The 20,086-nt window shown below is 34.1% G+C and overlaps 2 protein-coding genes across 3 annotated transcripts; one reads left to right on the top strand and one right to left on the bottom strand.

The window, feature by feature from the left end:
* Positions 1 to 678: 678 nt before the first annotated feature.
* LOC108338425 (phospholipid:diacylglycerol acyltransferase 1) lies at positions 679 to 6,973 on the bottom strand. 2 transcript variants are annotated; one of them, XM_017575300.2, is made up of 7 exons: positions 6,294 to 6,973; positions 5,221 to 5,443; positions 4,819 to 5,102; positions 4,028 to 4,352; positions 2,910 to 3,169; positions 1,864 to 2,363; positions 679 to 953 (listed from the first exon to the last, which is right to left on the bottom strand). In XM_017575300.2, the coding sequence occupies exons 1-6, from the start codon at positions 6,710 to 6,712 to the stop codon at positions 1,880 to 1,882; spliced, it is 1,995 nt and encodes a 664-aa protein (XP_017430789.1). In that variant the 5' UTR covers positions 6,713 to 6,973; the 3' UTR covers positions 679 to 953; positions 1,864 to 1,879. The 2 variants fall into 2 exon arrangements, with proteins under 2 accessions (XP_017430789.1, XP_017430790.1); XM_017575301.2 differs by having other exon boundaries at positions 679 to 929.
* A 4,455-nt stretch (positions 6,974 to 11,428) lies between these two features.
* LOC108337340 (protein Brevis radix-like 4) lies at positions 11,429 to 17,280 on the top strand. Its single transcript, XM_052871469.1, has 6 exons — positions 11,429 to 11,736; positions 11,851 to 11,989; positions 12,080 to 12,459; positions 15,044 to 15,179; positions 15,619 to 16,019; positions 16,772 to 17,280. The coding sequence occupies exons 2-6, from the start codon at positions 11,888 to 11,890 to the stop codon at positions 16,848 to 16,850; spliced, it is 1,098 nt and encodes a 365-aa protein (XP_052727429.1). The 5' UTR covers positions 11,429 to 11,736; positions 11,851 to 11,887; the 3' UTR covers positions 16,851 to 17,280.
* Positions 17,281 to 20,086: the final 2,806 nt, after the last annotated feature.

The raw sequence follows: 20,086 nt of genomic DNA, 5'->3' as shown, positions 1-20,086 counted from the left end.
AATAAAGAAATACTCTAATTGAACAGTAGTTTTATTGTCCTTGTTATTTAAAGTTGTTAATAAAGAATAAGCTAATATGATTATAGAGTTTTGATATAAATTGAATATTGTGAAGTATTTCATTAAATATGAAGATAAGGAATCGATTCGATGATGTTTGACATTATGAATAAAAATTGGTAAAAACATATAGCGTGGTTTATAAGATCACAAGCGTATAGTTTATCTTTATGTTGATCTTATCTTATCTATAAGATCAAGGAATGATAATCCCAATTGTTAGCTATTAAATTTAGCTAACTTTTTGTGTTGGTTCGGATGTTTTTGCTTTATGATAGCCTTAATCAAGCAATATATATTTCATATTCTTCATATTATCAATAACAGAAAATGCTTTTCTTCTGCAATCTTCTCTGTTTTTATATTCTAAATATCAGTGTACCATAATTTTTCCTAAGCTGCTACATATCAGCTAAATCAGACTCACGCTTGACTTTGCCACAAAGCCTCTGAATCCTTTTTACCTAAACCCAAATGTAACCCTTTCTTTGATTCTTGTACTATGCCAAATAACAAGAACTATCGCACGTGGGTTCGTAAAATGCTCAATCTTTTCAATTTTTACCTATAAGACAAAGTCGTCCGTGCAGCGTAGAAAAAATTAGTAGATTGAAAACGGGAGCAGAATAACACTAATACTTGACAATAATAAAATCAATGAATGGAATAACAAATTTCTAGTCAAGCATGAATCATGGACCTAAAATAAGACGTTGGTACTATTTTTTTGGGGGATGGGGATTGTAAACAGACTCAACACTCCCAATCTGACAAAATTCTATGGCTAAAATCTCAGTAAGCAAGTTGCCGTTCATACTGCCACTGCTATACCAACTCCAGAGCTCATAACAGCCCCTTCTATCGAGTACCTAAGTATTGATGTGAGGATGAATCTGATCAGAAAAATAGCAACAGAAAAAGTTACTTAGATAACTGTCAACGCAGAAAACAAGTGAAAATGTCAACTGGAAAAACCATACGTTAAAGATAAAATATTTTCTTCATCTTAGACTCTACTTATCAGAAAGTCACATTGGACTCACAACTAATGCAAGTGAAGACAAGTCCTGTTTCAGGGGGAAAGCACTCCCGGTAGTTACTGTTTCTGTTTGGATAAATTTCTGCTTAAGTACTGATAGAAGAAGGAAATAAGAAGACAGAATATACAGATCTTCTCCCATCAACTAAAATCAGGTTAAATATACTAAATTTGAAAGAGTTAAATGAGAAGGCCATTTGAAAGTTAAGTTCACAAGTAGACTTCAATTTGTGACTAATTTTACCTTCTTATTTTGTTATTCTGTTAGTGTTTATGAAGAGGTTTATTCAAACAGAACCTTTGACCAATAGATATTACTAGTTAACTAACATATAGACTCCACTTTTATATGATTCTAAAGCCAGAGATTTTATATCTATAAACTGGCCAAGTTCCATTATCGTATGAAGAACATAAAATGTTGAGAGCAATAATTTAAAAAACTGGACAAAACCAATTAGTCGAACTAGTTATGTCTAGCTAGTTCAATTGTGGTCCAACTACAAATTCAACCATTTGAACCACTACATAACCAGTTCAATCTCCGGTACATTTTATAAGCATTGATCCAAAACATTGTTTGGTCAAATAATCTACCCACATGAAAATGATGAGATAGAACACAAACATCTTTAGTGAATATCACAAGCATCAAAATAAACGCTGATTCGAATGTTACCTAACCTTTCACTTAAGAATGGGACTAGAAATTGAACGATTTACACTATGCTTGGGCCAAGACCAAGGCCAGGGAGTGAACTTACCAGTTACCACGTGAACCTAAAGATCCAAAATTATCTTTTCAGACCATTTGAAAATTTCGGAGTGCACTCTATCGCCACCTAAGTCCTCCCCAGAGGCTCCAGCTGCTACTCGTATAATATCTTCAAGCAATGCAAAGTTACCCAATATGTCGACATGAGCGCCACTCTGAGTTCCCCTACCTTCTAGAAGATTGGCCGGAGGGGCGTGATCATACTCCCTTATGAATGTACGAATTCCTGACGGATTAAAGCGTGTCCTTCCCCGCCAACCTTTGGCACACATGAAACCAGCACTTAAAACAGGAACAGTTTCATCACCATCAGAACTGTAAACCCCATCCCTCAGACATGAGTACTCGTTTCCACCATTTGCTGAGGTGTCAATCTGAAATGGAATGTAGCATTCAGATTGAGGAGTTAACTTGTAGACATATGCTCTTTCTGTAGGGATTCCAACTCCATACATAGAGTAAATCTCCATATCTGGAGCATTTGGTAATCTGTAGCAGCACAAAAGAATCTTAAAAATAAAACAAATCGCAGGCAGGAATAGTTAAAGCAATAATCCCTTAGTTCCACCAATCTAGGTATTACACAGTCATGAAGTGCTATGCAATGGTAGAATTCTTTAACACAAATCACAGGCAGCAGGAAAAAATATTAGAAAAGTATAACTCTAAAAAATATCTGGAGCATTCGGTAATCTGCAGCAGCAGGAAAAATATTAAAAATAATACAAAACTACTAAAAACATTATATTTCAAATATAGCATGATATGAAATTATTGATAATAGTTAAAGCAACAATCCATTAGTTCCACTAATCCAGGTAACAAAATAACTACACAGTAGTGAAGTGCTACGCAGTAGCAGAACTCTTTAACCCCCCAGCCCCACGAACCCAATTGAGCTAGAACGCTGTGTTTGTTTTGTATAAAATTAAATCAGAAAGGCTTTGGATGAAGGAAAAATAAATAGCACTCAGTTGAATTTCATCTTTTATAAGGATTGAAATACAAAAACAGAATCAAAGTAAAGAACCTCACGTTGTTTCCAAGGGGTTAGACCAATATTTATAATGTTTGTATTTTTCATCATCCAAGTCATCAGCAATTCCATAAGAAAAATGAGCATCTCCGCGTTTCATCATCTTGGGGGCGACAAAATGAAGCAGATCCAAAACTGAATCAGCTGTGTAAGCTTTGTAATCCGTAACAGCTTTGATTCCTTCAACACCCATATCATGGTACCCTGTCCACACATCACAGTTAGATGTGTTTGCAAGATTCCTACCCTTGAGAGCACCCTGACAATTTCAACACGTAATACATGAAACTCAATAATTCCTGTCAATTTCAAGAAATAATACATGAAACTCAACAATGCCATTCAGAAAAACAATTGAAGCTAACTGCACATGGTTAAGAAGTATCCACAGTTGGAGAATGTTGAGATTTGGGAGACAGATAAAGGGGAACTTCCAAGTTCCATCTGTAATTGCATTTGATAAAGGAGCAATTTTCTCTTCCACTTGAGGGCAAATGAAAAGGTCATATACGTAGCAATTATTTTAGATTGGAATTGATAAATGAAAGAAAATTACATAACCATGAAAATTCATATACAAACGAAACTCGGCTGTTTGACTACTTAAGTTAAATCATCTGAATTCTTGATATTCTGTTATTTAGTATGGGATACTCGGTAGATTATTTAATGTTTGGGTCTCCCCCTTTAACAGCTTGCTTTTAAGAATGAGGTAGTGTTGGATGTTTATCAATTGATATCATATTTTGGTTGTCCACTAAAACCTATGGAAGAATCTTGACTAGTTGAGGATTCTAACCAACAAGGAATTTGAGTGAAGTAGAGTGACCTACGAGTGTAAGCAATTAAGATATCAGCTCTTAAAAAAGAAATGTAATGATACAAATTTGAGTATTCTGATGTACCTAAGTCCTACATGGACTGGCATGGGATGCTCAGAGGAGTATCTAAGTACTTGATTCTCCCCTTTTAATAACTAGCTTTTATGGTGGGTTCCCCAAGTATCCTAGTGTTTTATCATATTCAAAAGGAAAAAATCAGGTATGCCTCCCAAGAAACATTAAAAAAAAGGATAGAGATTATAAACAAAATACTCAATATAAACTAGGAACATTACCCTAAAATCCAACCTCTCAAGCTTGGAGGAGTGTAACTCGGCTATATCTTTCCCAAACGATATGAGTCTTCCATAACTATTATTTTTCATAAGCCCAAGACTCTCTTTGTCATTTTGAAAAGCATTGTGAGTATCATTGTTCTTGCGTTTCTTCACACTGCAGTTATAGGACACATCAGGTGACCAGTCAAGGCTACCCCATATAGTATCCCCACCTTTGGGTATCATTGACATCGTTGAATCCCATGTTCGAGTCATCCGCATTAGATGTTGTAAAGTTTGAAGACCAAAAACATCCTTCTCCAAAAAACCTGGTGCGAAAGTCCTGTATGAGGTTTAGCGATTTATGAATCAGGACTTCATCTATATATTATATTACAATATCGTATATTTATGTTTCACAGCTAACACGAAAAATATCATCAATTGAAATTATAGAAATTTTCACCCAAGCAAAGCTTGAAAAAATCCCTATATATATCAAAGAAACAAAATTTTGGAAATCTCAGAAACAGATCAACAACATTAAAAACTAGCTTTTAGAGGAGAAAATTCTGCATAAAATTAACAGATGGTTGACTTATTAAAAATATTGATAAAAGCTTGAGCTTTTAAGGGGTAACAGCACAAATACAGCAATCACCTAGTGACTTATTATTCATTACACAACCGCTTTCTACTGATATATATTCTATATATTTGTTAAACACAATCTAAAACCTACTTGTCAAGAGACACAGAAACTTTGGGTTTCAAAACTACAGAGAGAAAAATAGTGGTAAAATAAGAACCTGGCAACTGCAATATCCCTGGCTTCTATTGAGAAAAGTCCCGCAACAGATTTTGGAACACCAAGAAAAGGTCCCCCAATGTTCATCACTGCTTTAATATGTTTGGCACACCAATCTGATCCACCCCCTCCACCCATTGGTGCTGGTGCCTCAACCCATTTCATAAAATGCAAAAAGTACAAAACACCCATTGAATGTGGAATAACAACCACCTTCTTACCACCATTTGTAGCCACCATGAGTTCTATATTACTTTTTATCCTGCTCAAAGATCGATCCCTTACCTGGTCAAATGAAGCAGGAAAAAAAGAAAGTTCACCTGAGGGTTAACCATAATTGAACCGGACTACAAAATAAAGGTTGGCAGAGAATCATGAATCTTTGTAAGTAACAGAGGACTACCTCTGTATTCTGAAATGAAATTCTCCAATCGTAAGCAGCCATATACATGTTCTTCTCCTCATACCCAATGCGAGCTAAATTAGCAATTAGAACAGCCCAAACAAAATAACCAGGTGCAAAATAATCAGCTGCTACAAGTCCAGAAACTGGCCTAACTCTAATGCCTGGACGGTCTAGTCCTGTTTCATTATCTAGTGACATGTGTTCAACCCAGCATAACGGTCTGCAGAAGGTTAAAACAGAAATCATATACCATTATAGATCAATTATATTTGAATCTGTAAACATGCATAAAACAAGGACTTAAAATAAATATACTTTCCAATGAAAAAAAAAGGACAGATAAAAGCATAGCAAGACAAATATTGGAACGGCTATGATCATTAAACATTTGAATCAAACTCCCCAAACTCTGCCAAACAACCGGAATTCATTAAGTGCCCAAAAAAAGGGTTCAGCAATGCGGATCCAAAATGAACTTGTATGTGTAAGAACTCTGCCTTATAATTAATGATACAAAGGATAGCAGAAAAAACTATTCCCTCTACCAAATGATTCAAATGTTATGACAAAAACATACAAAAGGAAAAGTACAGAATACAAACCCATAAGTAACTGTAGATTGTAATGCTGCCATTCACGCCCATCGTGTTTCCCATCTTAACAAAAATCAGAAATTTTGACAGAAGAATAGAAGAAAAGGTACTTCCGAGAGAATGTTGCCAATTGCTTTCCACTATATATTTTTGGGTATAATTCGTAACTCAAAAAAAGTATCACCACAAAAAGAAGCATTGGCGATTTAGCAGTTTTCAGCATCCAGTAATCAAGAAACATGGCATTCAAATTCAACTTACTCCCCTCCCAGTAATGCCAACAGACAGTATTTAACTGAACTCATTCACCCAACGCAAATTTATCCACCGCTCTAAAACGCCGTTCGCTTACTTCCCAGTCAAGTAATACAATATTTTCAACCAGCTTTTCCAATTGTATATAAATAGTTCACACAACACGTCACTCAAGCACATTCAAATCCCAATATACCATAAAAAGAAAGAAAGAAAACGTACCTTTTATACAATTCACCAAACGTGCCACCCCACAACCTCTTCCTGAACAAACCATCCGCACACTGACGACCCTCCCAGAGTTCCAACCCACCGGTGACAATACCCGGCACGAAAACCACCGGGTGCTCCGCCGTCAACCCCTCCTTACTCAGTTTCACTCCGGGAGGATCCGGCAACGGCCCCGTAATCGCCTCCGTCACGTACTGAGGGAACGATGCCGGCATTGCATTGTACAAAAACAGTAAGAACCACCAAATTGAACATATCATTCCAATGAACCAACAACAACCATCCATGCACGACCATTTCCTTATCTTTTCTCCTTTGATACTCCTCGCCTTGACCTTTTTCTCCTTCTCCTTTTCTTCCTCGTTCCGCACAGGATTCGCAGGGGCCTTTCTCCGTCGTATATACGACATCGTATAAAGGAGTAGAAAAACAAAAGGCGAAAAAAAGCTTTAAATGGTGTGAAAATGAAAGCTGTTCATTAATGGAGGAAGAGGCCCTGAGCTGGCGGATTCTGTGGCAGCGACGTGTAAGGTTCCAATTATGTGACGGATACCCGTCGGAACCCTAACCGCCGGTGATCGGAGAGGAAAATTCGCCGATGCGCCGTGGAGGGATCTGATTGGCCGTCGTGCCGGGTCGTGGTTGTTTAAGTTGTTATGTGGCTGTGTGCGGTGCCTGGGTCCCAGAGTGAGAATAAAGGTTTTAAGACATGGACACGTGGCGCGATCGTGAACTGATGGAGTTGTATCAGATTAGCTGTTTCTGAAGCCCGTGTGATGTGAAGTGTTGATGCTGCTCCAACGGTGAATTACCGTATAAATAAACGGTGGCGATTGAACCTGATATTAACAACAAGCACACTGTTTATTCACATTGAAGCATGGCAGTGAAAAGTTTGGCTTTTGTGGGGAAGGTTTTCTTGCTTTCTGGACATTTCCTGTACTTCTACCAATTGGATTTCGACTTTTCCATTCTTATCTTATTTATTTCAGTACTTTAATATGCTTTTATTAAGTAAATATATATTATGATAATATTTAATTTAATATTATTTCTCCTGTATGTGATATGATGAGATATCTTCTTTATACTATATTTTATTGGTGGTCCCAAAAAAATATATACGATTTATTCATTAAATGACAAATCAAAATGAATATATATATATTTGCGCGTGTGTGTCCGAATAAAATATTTACTTTAAAAAAACTGTCCGAATAAACTTATTTTCACTTTAATTTTTAAAACATTTATTTATTGTTTATATTAATTAGACCGTGAAAATATATTAGCATATAATTACTAAAGAATTATACAGTATTATTATTGATATAACTTTTGAATAATAATTATAAAAGTCAATAAAATATCGTAGTGATATGCAACTAAATATTTATTTTATACTGCAGAATACATTCTGCTTTTCTTGTTTAAAATTTAATCCTTTTGAATCGAAGTATTTTTCGTTCTAAATGTATATCATTTTTTTCAATTATTCTTAAAAACATTACATCCGCACCGTGAATTATTGTTATTTCTAATGGAGGTAAAGATAGTTTAATTATTTTATACTGATATATTTTATTTAAATTAGCAGTGATTTGTACTAAAATCAAATATTATTAATTATTTGATTATTTTTAATTCATAGTTTAACATAAATGTATTGACATGGAAAAAAATCATTAACAAGGAATATGCTGATAATTAAATTAATTTGTTTACTTTATAGATTATAAATAATATATTCGTTATTTTATATAAATATTTTTTAATTTCTACATGTTTTATTATAGCACACATTGTCTTAATTTTTTTAAAAAAAGTTGTGACTTAAAAAATATATTTTTACTTATTATTATCATATTATAATAAATAATATTTTAAATAAAAGAAAAAAGACTCACTGAAATTCTTGATTATTAATATTTTTAGAATTAAAAATGCAAAGTAATTTAATTCGTTAAAAACCATTTAATTTAACGAGTTTAGTTATTAAACTGTTAACTAAAAATAAGACAATTTAAATTTTTGAAGTAGTTATAATGTTGATAAGTTCGTGATTTTAATAATTAAGTATATGTAATTAGCATATTTGATGAAGAAAAGGCATGAATTTGGATACATGTTTAAGTAACAGGCAAAGGAGATGAGCAGTGTTTGGTGGCAATGATGACAGAAGAAAAAACTACTACTGTAGTGCTGCTGCACCTTTCCTTATACCTGAAGACCTACTCTCCATCATAGTCTCTGCAGAGGAGTCAGGTAAGTTAATTTGATACCAATCATTGTCACCAAACTATATACTACCTAACATTCTTTGTCCCATTTCCAAAAGTTGTATTATTTCACCTTATTCACTCGTAATACTTTATTTCAAAGAAATTAAAACAAAAGGATTAACTTTGACTTTAGTTATTTTATATTATAACTTTTTTTTTTTTAATTTTACCCAACTATTTTTAAAGTTCTTAATTTGATTACCTTAATACTTGTTTTGATCTCATGATTCATCATGGTTTTATTTTTAAAAATGCATTTTGAATGATGAAATAAAAAAAGCAGTATTTAAACTGCTTTAATACTAACTTCTAAGTTATATGAAATTATTATATGTGTTACAACAAATTTTATATTTATAATAATGATAATAATACTGTTTCGGTTGTAGGGGCTGAGTCGTCCAATGCCTCCATGTCTTCTTTGCGCGCAGGTAGGAGACCTGCGAAAGATTCTCTGATGTCAAAGTCAGTTTGAGAGCAATGGCTTTTTCGATAGAACAGTAATCAATGTGCAGTAAATGCAATCTATCTACCACTCACCCTGGATCTGTATTTATAGTTTTTGTTATGGGTTTGGGATTAGCGAAAAGTTAATCACGGCCCAAATTCAGCCCAATAGCTTTTAACCACTACTTACCTTAAACCTGGTTAATTAGCGATGTGGCCGGCCGGTCTCCCGAAGTTTGGTCTTACGACCGGCCGGCCCATATAGGCGATCCGGTTGGTGGCGATATGAGTTGTTGTTCATCTGGATGACAAGCGGCAAGGTCGCGTGATCATAGACATACGGACGTCCGGCCTATCACGCCCGACCCCTCCCGATGACGAGTGGCAAGATAGCGTGATTGGACCATTATGGTTATGCGGACGTCCGGTCTGTTTGATGCCCGGTCCCTACTGGTACAAATACAATAAGGAATAAATATTAGTTCTGACAAAAAGAAATTAATGAATTTTAACAAAATTACATTGAATTTTTTCATTTATCAAACACATTTAATGTTAATATTTGAGTTATTTTATGTTCGTTTCATAGATATTGAAGTGAAGATAGGTGAAGATTTGGGGAATATAAAAAATTTTCATTGCTTAATGATAGAGGAGATTTGAAAGTGATTATAATGAGAAGTCGTTTTTATCCCTTGTATTAATATATAAAATTGTATGGAATAGCTTCTCGAGGGTGGGTGCATGCACTATTGTAATAAGAGAATCAATTATAATTATGAAACTTGGATAGTTTTAATGATAATGATAATATATTAATAATAATCTTCAATTTTTACCAATTAAACAAATTTTTTTATCTGTCACATTAATAAAATATTACACTAATTTTTAGAAACTTTACTTTTAAATCTACTATCACTCACCTCCAAATTCACTCAAATAAACAACAAAAAATTTATCATCAAATCCCACCAAATCTGTTCACTCACTCTTCTCCAAATCATCTCCTTAAAGTGTGCATTGGTATTGAATATACATGACTGTGTGGGTCTATTTTAAGCTTTCTGATGTAAAAATTTGAGATTAGAGTTTAGAAAATAAAAATAAAAATAATGGGTTCCATCGGAGATCGAAGATTCCATTGAACACCATTGCACAATATATTTACACATTTTTATTCACTGCAAATGTACAAAATTTGACATTTTTCTAAAAGCGAAAACCAAGTAAACACACTACTCTGACAGTGGGAATCACCCAAACAATTAAGCCTAATAATAATTAAAATGGAGATCAATAACTAATCATAAATAAAACAAACCAAATAAGTAAAATGAAAATAGTTAACAAAATAAAAAAATGAATTTTGAAATTCGAAAGAATAAGTAACCAAATTTTAAAATCTAAAAGACTTGTAAACCAAATTTCAAAATCTAAAATATTAAAAAATGAGATTTCAAAATTCGAAACATTCGTAAACTGAACTTTGAAATCCGATACACTCATTATATATTTCAAATCTGGTATGTTCAAATAGACCACTCTTATATTAGATTTTAAAATATGGTACACTTGTACACTAAATTTCCAAATTTACGACACTCAAACACAAATTTTGTATTTTGATATGTTAAAAAAGTCGAAACACTCCTAAATTTGGATTTCAAACTCCGAAACATTCATATACTACATTTCAAAATCCGATAATTACTTTAAACAAGATTTTATGTAATGCAAAACAGATTTAGAAAAATAATAAATTATGAATAACTCGGGAAAAAAACATTGAAAATGGAGGAGAAGATAGTAAATATCTCTAAGCTTCAACCAAAATAATAAAGATGAAATAAAAATGCAAAACACCGTTGAAGAATAGTAAAACACTTACGCTTAAAGGAAGAAGAAGAACGAAAAAAAAAACGCAAGAAGAACGAAAAAAAAAACGCAAGAAGAGGAACGAAAAAAAAAACGCAAGAAGAAGAACGAAAAAAAAACGCAGTTAAATATGATTTGTGAAAATGACTTGGGGATGCTGAGAGAAGCAATTATAGCATACCAATCGTAAATATGGTGCGTAAGCAATTCCTACTGTTTATCTAATTAATTTAATTATTTAAATATATATTATGTGGGGTTATAATGGGATAACAATGATAAATGGGGTGCAGGAATTGAAACAGTGGGTGCTGAAAAATACCTATCACTTTTGCGGATTGCAATTGGGCCTTTATTACCGAAAAAACATTCTGGGCGAGCCCAGACCCAAGAAAGCGAGGAGTGAGTTCTTTGAAAACCGGGCAAGCAAGTACACAACTTGAAAAGACAGTAGGCGCGAGAGGAGTGAGAGGCGGTTAACATCCGGTAACCGGTAATCCCACAAGACAGAAAAAAGTGAAATCCACAATAACAGACAGCACTCCTCTTGCACCATCATAGCTTCTACCGAACCAAGCAAACCAAAAATAGCAATAAGATCACACACCCCACTCTGCCGGCACCGGAGACTTCACCACCGACTCCCTCACCATGCTTCCTCTTCCCTCTCTCTGAATTTCAATCCCCACACAATCTCTCATATTGTAACTGAATTCAATTCCCGCATTAATTAGATTTGCTGCGTCATGGCTTCCATTAGCGCAACCACTTCGGTTTTCGCGCCCTTTTAGTCCTCCCCGCTCTTCGCTTCACCAACTCACGCTCAGGTGCAGCTTGTGTGCTATTCTCTTTCTTTCGATTTCATGTATCCGATTCTGCAATGCGAGAGCAGTGGAATTTGATTTTCTAATTTTTTACTTTTTATTCTTATATTTTCGCAGAGATTTAATTGAATTTTATTATCACTACGAAGCGAGAATGCTTACGTGCATAGCTCGTCCGAAGAAACCTGATGAGTCAGATCCAAACAACGCGACAACCGCTGCTAAATCGCAAGCCATCAAATCCCTTACTTCTCAGGTATTGTACAAGACGAAGCGACGAAATGGAAAGTTCATAACGATAGAGACTTGTTGATTTTCGTGTTTCCTTTTTTAATTGTGAATTTAGATAAGGGATATGGCGTTGAAGGCTTCGGGTGCGTACAAGCATTGCGCTCCGTGCACAGGGCCAGCGGCGCAGGGACGAGTGCGGGGCAACACCGAGTCGGACGCGGACTCCGACCGGTTCCGGTGGTCGTACCGGCGGACAGGAAGTTCAAGCTCGACGACGACTCGGACGTGGGGGAAGGAGATGGAGGCGCGGCTAAAGGGGATATCGAGCGGGGAGGGGACGCCAAACTCCGCGAGCGGACGGCGAGCGGAGCCGTTGGTGCTGTTCGTGGAAGAGAACGAGCCGAAGGAGTGGGTGGCCCAGGTGGAGCCTGGCGTTCTGATTACCTTCGTGTCGTTGCCAGGTGGCGGTAACGATCTCAAACGCATACGGTTCAGGTACGTCCTACTGCGTTATGTTACGAAACGTTATCTTACGCGTCTCGTGCTGTGTTTGAAATGGGGGCAACAGTACCCGTGGTGCGGTTGTTTTCGTTGCCGTTGGGGGTATTGACCGGACGGTGAGTGTGGTGACAGTGTGTAGGGTTATGGTTGGTCGCTGTTTAGATCGTCCAGACTGTGATGATGACAACGAGTGCCTTTTGCTACGGTGGATTGTCAATTTCTCACACCTCATTAGTAGGGTCCTTTTCGCCTCTATTGCATTCTCTTCTTTGGTAAATCTGGAACACCTCACTTCAGGATAGTTAAGATATTCTTTCGGGCAAGATTTCCCCTATTTTTTGGTGATAAATATAGAATATATATTTTTAATTTGTTTTCCATGAATCCCGAGGAGTTAGTTATTTGAGTTTAGCGACAATGTATATACTCACACATAGTATCCGATGCTAGGTTGATGAATTTTCCTTCACTCGTTTCGTTTATAGTAGAATACTACACAATGTATTTTTTTAATAACTCGATTTCTTTTACACTATCCTCTTTTCTTAAATTTAGCTTTGTCAAACAAGTGTATTTTCAAAGTTATAATAAATTATGTTAGGATTTTAAAGAATTTATGATACTGTGATTCTTTGAAAATGTAGAATGATCGACAATAAAATTTCTTGGCATAACAAATTGTGATTAGATTAGTTTTAGTGTCTTTTAAAAAATATGAAATACATTGTTAAAACTTCCTATTCTCGTTAAAAATACGATTTCGAAAGTAACAGAAATAATTTTAGAAAAATACTAGTACAATTGAGTTTTTTTAAATTGTCGGTGGACTTATTTATGCATATTTTGGGTGGGTGCGTGTTGTTAAATTCTATAAATAGATTCCTTTAGTGATATGTGATATAAGGTCTTATTACTCTGATTTTTGTGTGCCCGCATCGCATTATTATATAGTATTTAAAATAAAATATTTACAATATGTAGAAATACTAATGTTCTTTCCTTCTTAAGTCGTCTTAGTGCAATTTTAATTTATGTACCAGATGGATGATTTTCATGGGTTTTGAATGCAGTGGGTGATGATCCTATAATGGTAACCGCGGTCTCCAGAGAATCATCTATTTTTTGGAACTTCAAGCCATTCCCACTGTTTAGTCTTTTGTAATTGGATAAGTGGGAAAGGGCTTGAGCTTCAGCTCGATCACTATTATGCATTTATGCTCAGTTGTCGCTGCCAATCCAAGTATCCAAAGTTTAAATCCCCAATGCTATAAATGAAAGTATAATTCCTCCTCAGCAAAGATGAGAGTAGGTTTGGGCCCCACACTCCTCAGTAAAATTTCACGCCCTTGCCAAAAGTAATCAGAAAAGGTTTTAAAAGAGAACTTGTTGTGGCCTATAAGGTGGTGGCCCTGGTGGGTCGTTGTTGATTGTGTTGGTACCTTTAAACCGAGTTTTGTCGAGTGGTCGGAGGAAACTCTTCTACTTCCTTTTTTTCTCTAAAACAAAAAAAAATTCGTTGTGTCATGCCTGATTCTTCGCTTCTTTGTCTTCGTCTAATACCAGTATTTTTGTCTTTTAATCTGCAATATGCTGCGGAATGCACTCCAGCAATATACAAGACAAAAATATGAACCTCCACTACGTGGGCACGAAATAATGTCAAAGATAGATGGTTGTATAGGTTAAAGTCTTCTAGATATTCTTTTTTCACAATTTTTCTATAATTATTGTTGGATAGAAACATGAAGGACACTTGGGTATGTCGACCCCACTTTGTGACTTGTGATGCAATCCCAACCAATGTGGAATTAGTGGGTGGGTCTGGGTACCCATGATTTTCTGTCTCTTTTATTTTGTCTTTTCCAGTTCCTCATCGCAGAAATTTAAGCATTTATTTATCTGAAGTTAATACTTAATTCAAAACCTATTCAATCATCTAAATCAATGTTTGGTGGGTTTTAGTTACGTATTTGTCACTAATTACGTTTGGGCCCACCTGCTTTCGATTGTCTAGACAAGCTCCAAATGTAAGGTCAAGTGTGGCTATGGAACAACTTTATTCCACGCACCGAATGACTGTTTTAGCTTTTAATTATTTATGAGAATTCTTTGTCAAAAAGTAACCAGTTGAGTAACTTAGCATAATGGATTACAGTGTCATAAACCAAACCACTAAGAGAACTTGGAATTCATCTAAGAGCTATTTATTGGTTGGTCAACAAAATAACATCATAATAACAGCCACAAACTGAAATTTCTTGAGGTTTTAAGCTAGAGTCACGCCGACCACTCATACAGATAACTTTGATTATCGTTTAGCTTAAAAGAATAATTATTCCACCCGTCTACCCAACATCACACATGAAAAAAGAGAAATAAATGAGTGGAAAACAGGATGAGGTGTGAAGGACAAAAGCACATTTTAGTTTTAACAGTGTTTATATACTGTTGTGTTTCTCTTTCCCAAAATTCAGATGCTAAATAACATTTTGCTTTGTTCTAAAGCATATAATTCATAGATGACATGGGGAATAGAGAGAGGTGAATTGAATTATGGTTTATTTTCTACTATGTATAGTCGAGAGATGTTCAATAAATGGCAAGCACAAAGGTGGTGGGCAGACAACTACGACAAAGTTATGGAACTTTACAATGTTCAAAGGTTTAGCCGCCAAGCATTCCCTCTTCCAACGCCACCAAGATCTGAAGACGAGGTAATTTAGTTGGCTTATACTCAAGTAAACATATACTGTTGAGTAATTGACTTCTGCATGTTACTTGGGCTATGCTTAGATCGTTCAGTCCATGTGTGTAGTCAGAAAGAAGTTTGGATTAAATTACAGTATTGTAATCGGTTAGAAGTTTATTTAACCCTGTTTATTTTGGGCAGTGATTTTTAGTCAGATAATGCAATATTTAATAAATCGTCTTGGGAATAAAATATCAATCTTACCTCCTTAAATACACGAGTCTACGTGAAAAGTTCAGGTGTGCAACAAACTAACGGTTGTTGCATTCTTACCAGCTTTCCTTTTCTCTAAAAACAATAATCAATTACGTTACGGCAATGATTATTTTCTCCCTTTTCTCTTAATTACTGAGTTATTGCGTCACTGTTTTTAATTTTCCATTTTTTGCATGGATTCATAACAGAGCACAAAGCTTGAATCAGCAGAAGCCAGTCCTGTAACACCTCCACTGACCAGGGAACGGTTACCTCGTACTATTTACCGTCCAACAGGGATGGGAATGGGATACTCATCCTCAGATTCATTTGATCATCAGTCAATGCAATCCCGGCATTTCTACGACTCAAATGGTTTGAACTCTACCCCAAAAGTCTCCACTATTAGTGCGGCCAAGACGGAGATATCATCAATGGATGCTTCTATCAGAAGTAGCTCATCCAGAGAGGCTGATCGCTCTGGTGATTTATCAATCAGCAATGCCAGTGAGTTGGAGACTGAGTGGGTTGAACAGGATGAACCTGGGGTTTACATTACAATCAGAGCATTGTCAGGCGGCGCAAGGGAGCTCAAACGAGTCAGGTTTAGGTACGCTTGCTGCCAATTTTATGACTAGATAATTCCCTTTATCTTACTAGGATTTTTATAATATTTATATTTATGTTTACAAGGTTTATTTACAATTATCTAGTTACATATTCGAATATAAAATATTACATCATTTATAAATATCAATAAAGAAAAATTCTTTTTATAACTTATTTTTTAAGCAAATATATAATTCGTTATTACTTTTACCTTTATTAATATATAATTCATTTTATTATTTGACTATTTTAAGTTTATAAAGTTTTTTGTAAAATTTAATTAATTATTTTTTATAATAAAATTATAAAAATGATTTATTTTATAATTAATTTTATACATTTAATAATATTTCTTTATTTTAATAATCACAATAAAAATTAAATTTCTATTTGTGGTTATCATAAGAGAAAAAAAGTGAACCCGCTAATAATTAATAAAGATGATAAATTGGTGTAGGACTCGTTTCCATTTTTTTTTTGAAAATTTTCATCAAGGCTTAAACCATGTTTTAGGAAATACATTACAACTTAATTGGCTTAGAGTATAAGGATTAGTCTTTTTTTGTTTGTGCTGATTTGTCTGTTTCCCATTCTGCTCCCATTTATCACTGTCCCATTTTAGATTGGATAGTGTAAATCTAAGGCGTGAAGATACATTCATGCATTAATTAGTATTGTGTTTGTTTTTCATGGTTGAATTTTGATTTAGAACTCTACGGAATGTATTTCTTGATGTTGTGATGTGTTACACAGCCGAGAAAAATTTGGAGAGATGCATGCTAGATTATGGTGGGAGGAGAACCGTGCCAGAATACATGAACAATACTTGTGAGTTGTGAGATTTTATAAAAGGGGGGTGGCTGCTGATGCTTTACAAAGTGTGGAGCTGGTGTTGCTTATTAAATTGTTCCATATTTATTTTACTATACTACTCAGTCTCTTTATAGGCGAAGGTGTCAGATGAGGTGCTACTTGCACCTCTGCCTTTTTTTGGGCTATTTACATCCCTACTCACTCTTCTCGTCTCTGTGCCATTGGTTCAGGTTGTCTTCTCTCTTGAATGTGGGTAGTAAATATAGTTTCTAGTAGTTAAAGAAGCCTAAGAAGTCTGGTGGCTCTAAATTCTATTACTATTCAAATTGGATACAAAGAATGAATCTATTTTCTTTATTTTTGTTCCTACCCTTCTAGGTCCACCACGCATATAAGTTACTATGCACCAACATGAGAAATGCACATATTACCAGGTTTACCGTCTTTCATTACTGCTCAGTTACTCATTATTCTTTTTCTTTGCTTATATACATTTTTTTTTTCCATTCATTACTCTGTACTCCGAATAAATATTGCATTATGTTTATGAGGAAATATAAACACAAGCTTCCACGCATCCAGGGCACTGATCTAGTAGTTCTTGACTAGACTGGCGCGTAAAGTACATCAATTTTTGTTTGGTGTCGAATTCTTCTGCACAAGTCTCTGTTGAAAAATGTCGTCAAATTTTTAAAAAGTAAAACCATTGACACAATAAAAAAAAAATTAAGCTAGTTAAATGTGATTTGAAACCTTCACAAGAAAAGGAGAAAGATCATTGTTATCCCTTATTTAAATGACAATGAATTTATTCAACTTACCTCCCTTCACGCTATTATCAGTACATATATTTGAGTTTTGTTAAGTATTTTTCTTTTATGCAGTCTCTTCAGGGACATCCGATAAAATGATTTTCTGTCCGCAACTTGCAACCATTCTAAGAATAATAATTAGAAAGTAGTGATAAAAGTGCAATATATTTGCTCAATAATGAATTTAAGAAAAATGTTTATTTATTTTCAGCTAAGCCCTAAGACAACACTCTCTCTGAACTAAAATATATAAACAAAAAATAGTAATTTATTAAAAATAAAATTTTTTAATACCTCGATCTGATTTAATGTTATTTTAAAAAAATATTCATATTTTTAAATCTATGCATTATGAGAGACTAAATTGGAATATTTTTATATTATATTAAAATAAGAATAAAATTCAAACTTTATTATTATTAATCAGAAAGTAATAGTCAGCAAAGTAGAAAATAAATTGGCACAAGTGACTTAGGTTATGGTGCTAAAAGCCTTCCTTTTAAGGCTGTAAGTGGCATTCTTTAATCAACATCTTCCATATGGACTATTTAAAGGTCAATAGAGCCCATTAAATTAAATAGAAGGTAATTTCTTTCTGCATCTCCATCTTTTTTTCCAGCAACCTCCGTAACTTCTGAAATCCCTCTTTCACCCTTATAGAAACTTACTATAATAAAGAATAATTAAGTGTTCTTCTTCTCCTTGCTTCCGATAGTGCCTTCCTCCCTCACCTCGTCACACTGCATTTCATATTTTTCTTTATTCTTTATTCTTTCTCGCAAAAGAAATCATCAAGCAATATCCAATACTTTGTTCTTCCCATCAACCAAGAAGAGGTAAGAGTTTCTTTTATGACTTTTGCAATCCTCTGGTAGGGTTTTGACGGTGGTGGGGGCTATTTTTTTTTTTAATTATATTCTACATTGATATGTATCACCGGATTGAATAATCCGGTATGCATTTTGGATTCGAGAGACCATTCTGAATTGATGAATATTATATGTAAGAATAAGTTTTCTATTAGCTAATCCGAAATGGTGTTCCGAAACACAAACTCCATATGCATGAAACTCATGCATGCTTGGAATAAAGCATCAGAGAAGTGGAGAAAATACGGTCTCAACGACATTTTTTGAAAGCGACAAGATGGAGATATGTCATATCAAGAAACACATTAATATCCGGATTGCATATGGAGTTTATGTTCCAAAACACAGTATTATTTACCGGATTTAGTAATCAAGAATATATTTTCAAATTTGGTATTCCATTCTATATTAGCTAATTTAAAACTTATTCTTACATACCGGATTCTCCAATCCGATATTGCTTTCAACTTCAAACTATTGGATTGCTTAATCTAGTGATACATACTAGATTACCTAATTCGGAATATAATTCAGAAAAACAAAAATGAGTCCCTACCACCACCAGAACTCTATCGAAGATTTATGAAAGTCATAAAACAAACTCTTACCTCTTCTTGGTTGCTAAGATAAACAAAGTCTTGGATCTTGGTTGATGGTTTTCTTAAGAGAAAAAATAGAGAAGAAGAATATGAAATGTAGTGTGATGAGGCAAGGGAGTAAGGCATTATTGGACGCAAGGAGAAGAAGAGAATTTAATTCCTTTTTATTATAATAACTTTTTAAGTTTAATAATTCTATTTATCTAGTATAATAACTTTTCAATTTTTTTTTGTTTTAATTGAATTTTTATTTTTGAAAAATTGAAGTAATAAAGTATTTATCGTTAGTATTGTACTAATATACTAATATCATTAAAGATGGTGTTATGTGGTGTTTTTTTAAATATTTTTTAATTTTAATTTTATATTTTTTTATATACTTTTAGAAAATAAATTGTCACGTGTTAAATTGATTTTGTGTCACATGACAATAACAGTGTGATATGAAAGTGGAGTACCACGTGTCACTGTCATCTCATGTGTCATTTCATTAGTGTCAATTTGGTTTTTCTATTTTTATTTTGTCTCAATTTAATCCTACTTGTTTTTTAAATTAAACAATTTTGTCCATTTCCAAATAATTAAGATAATTATAGAAAAATTTGTACAATTTTATTTCTAATTAAATTTGATTTTCATCGATAAAAAACAATACACCTAAAAAAAAGTTAATTCACCATCTATATTTAAAATTCACGATAAATTCAAATTATCTACAAGTCAACATAATAAATCCTTATTTTATTGTCTCCATATAAACTATACTATGATAATTAAGAATACAAATAAAAATACTTCGATCTTAAACTTATGGTATTATTATAATAAATTGAATATGAATTTTAAAAAAAAAAATTGGGAGGTAGAAAGCCCCTAATATTTTGGACACAAATTTAGGAATCATTGAATCCAAAACTCTTTTATGCCAATGCCTAAATACAAAATTGTTTTATTTGAAACTTTTCCCTCCACTTT

The sequence above is a fragment of the Vigna angularis genome, chromosome 1 (assembly GCF_016808095.1).
Source record: "Vigna angularis cultivar LongXiaoDou No.4 chromosome 1, ASM1680809v1, whole genome shotgun sequence".
NCBI lineage: Eukaryota > Viridiplantae > Streptophyta > Magnoliopsida > Fabales > Fabaceae > Vigna > Vigna angularis.
Note: the sequence above shows the minus strand (reverse complement) of the source record. Positions and strands in the feature narration are given on the sequence as shown.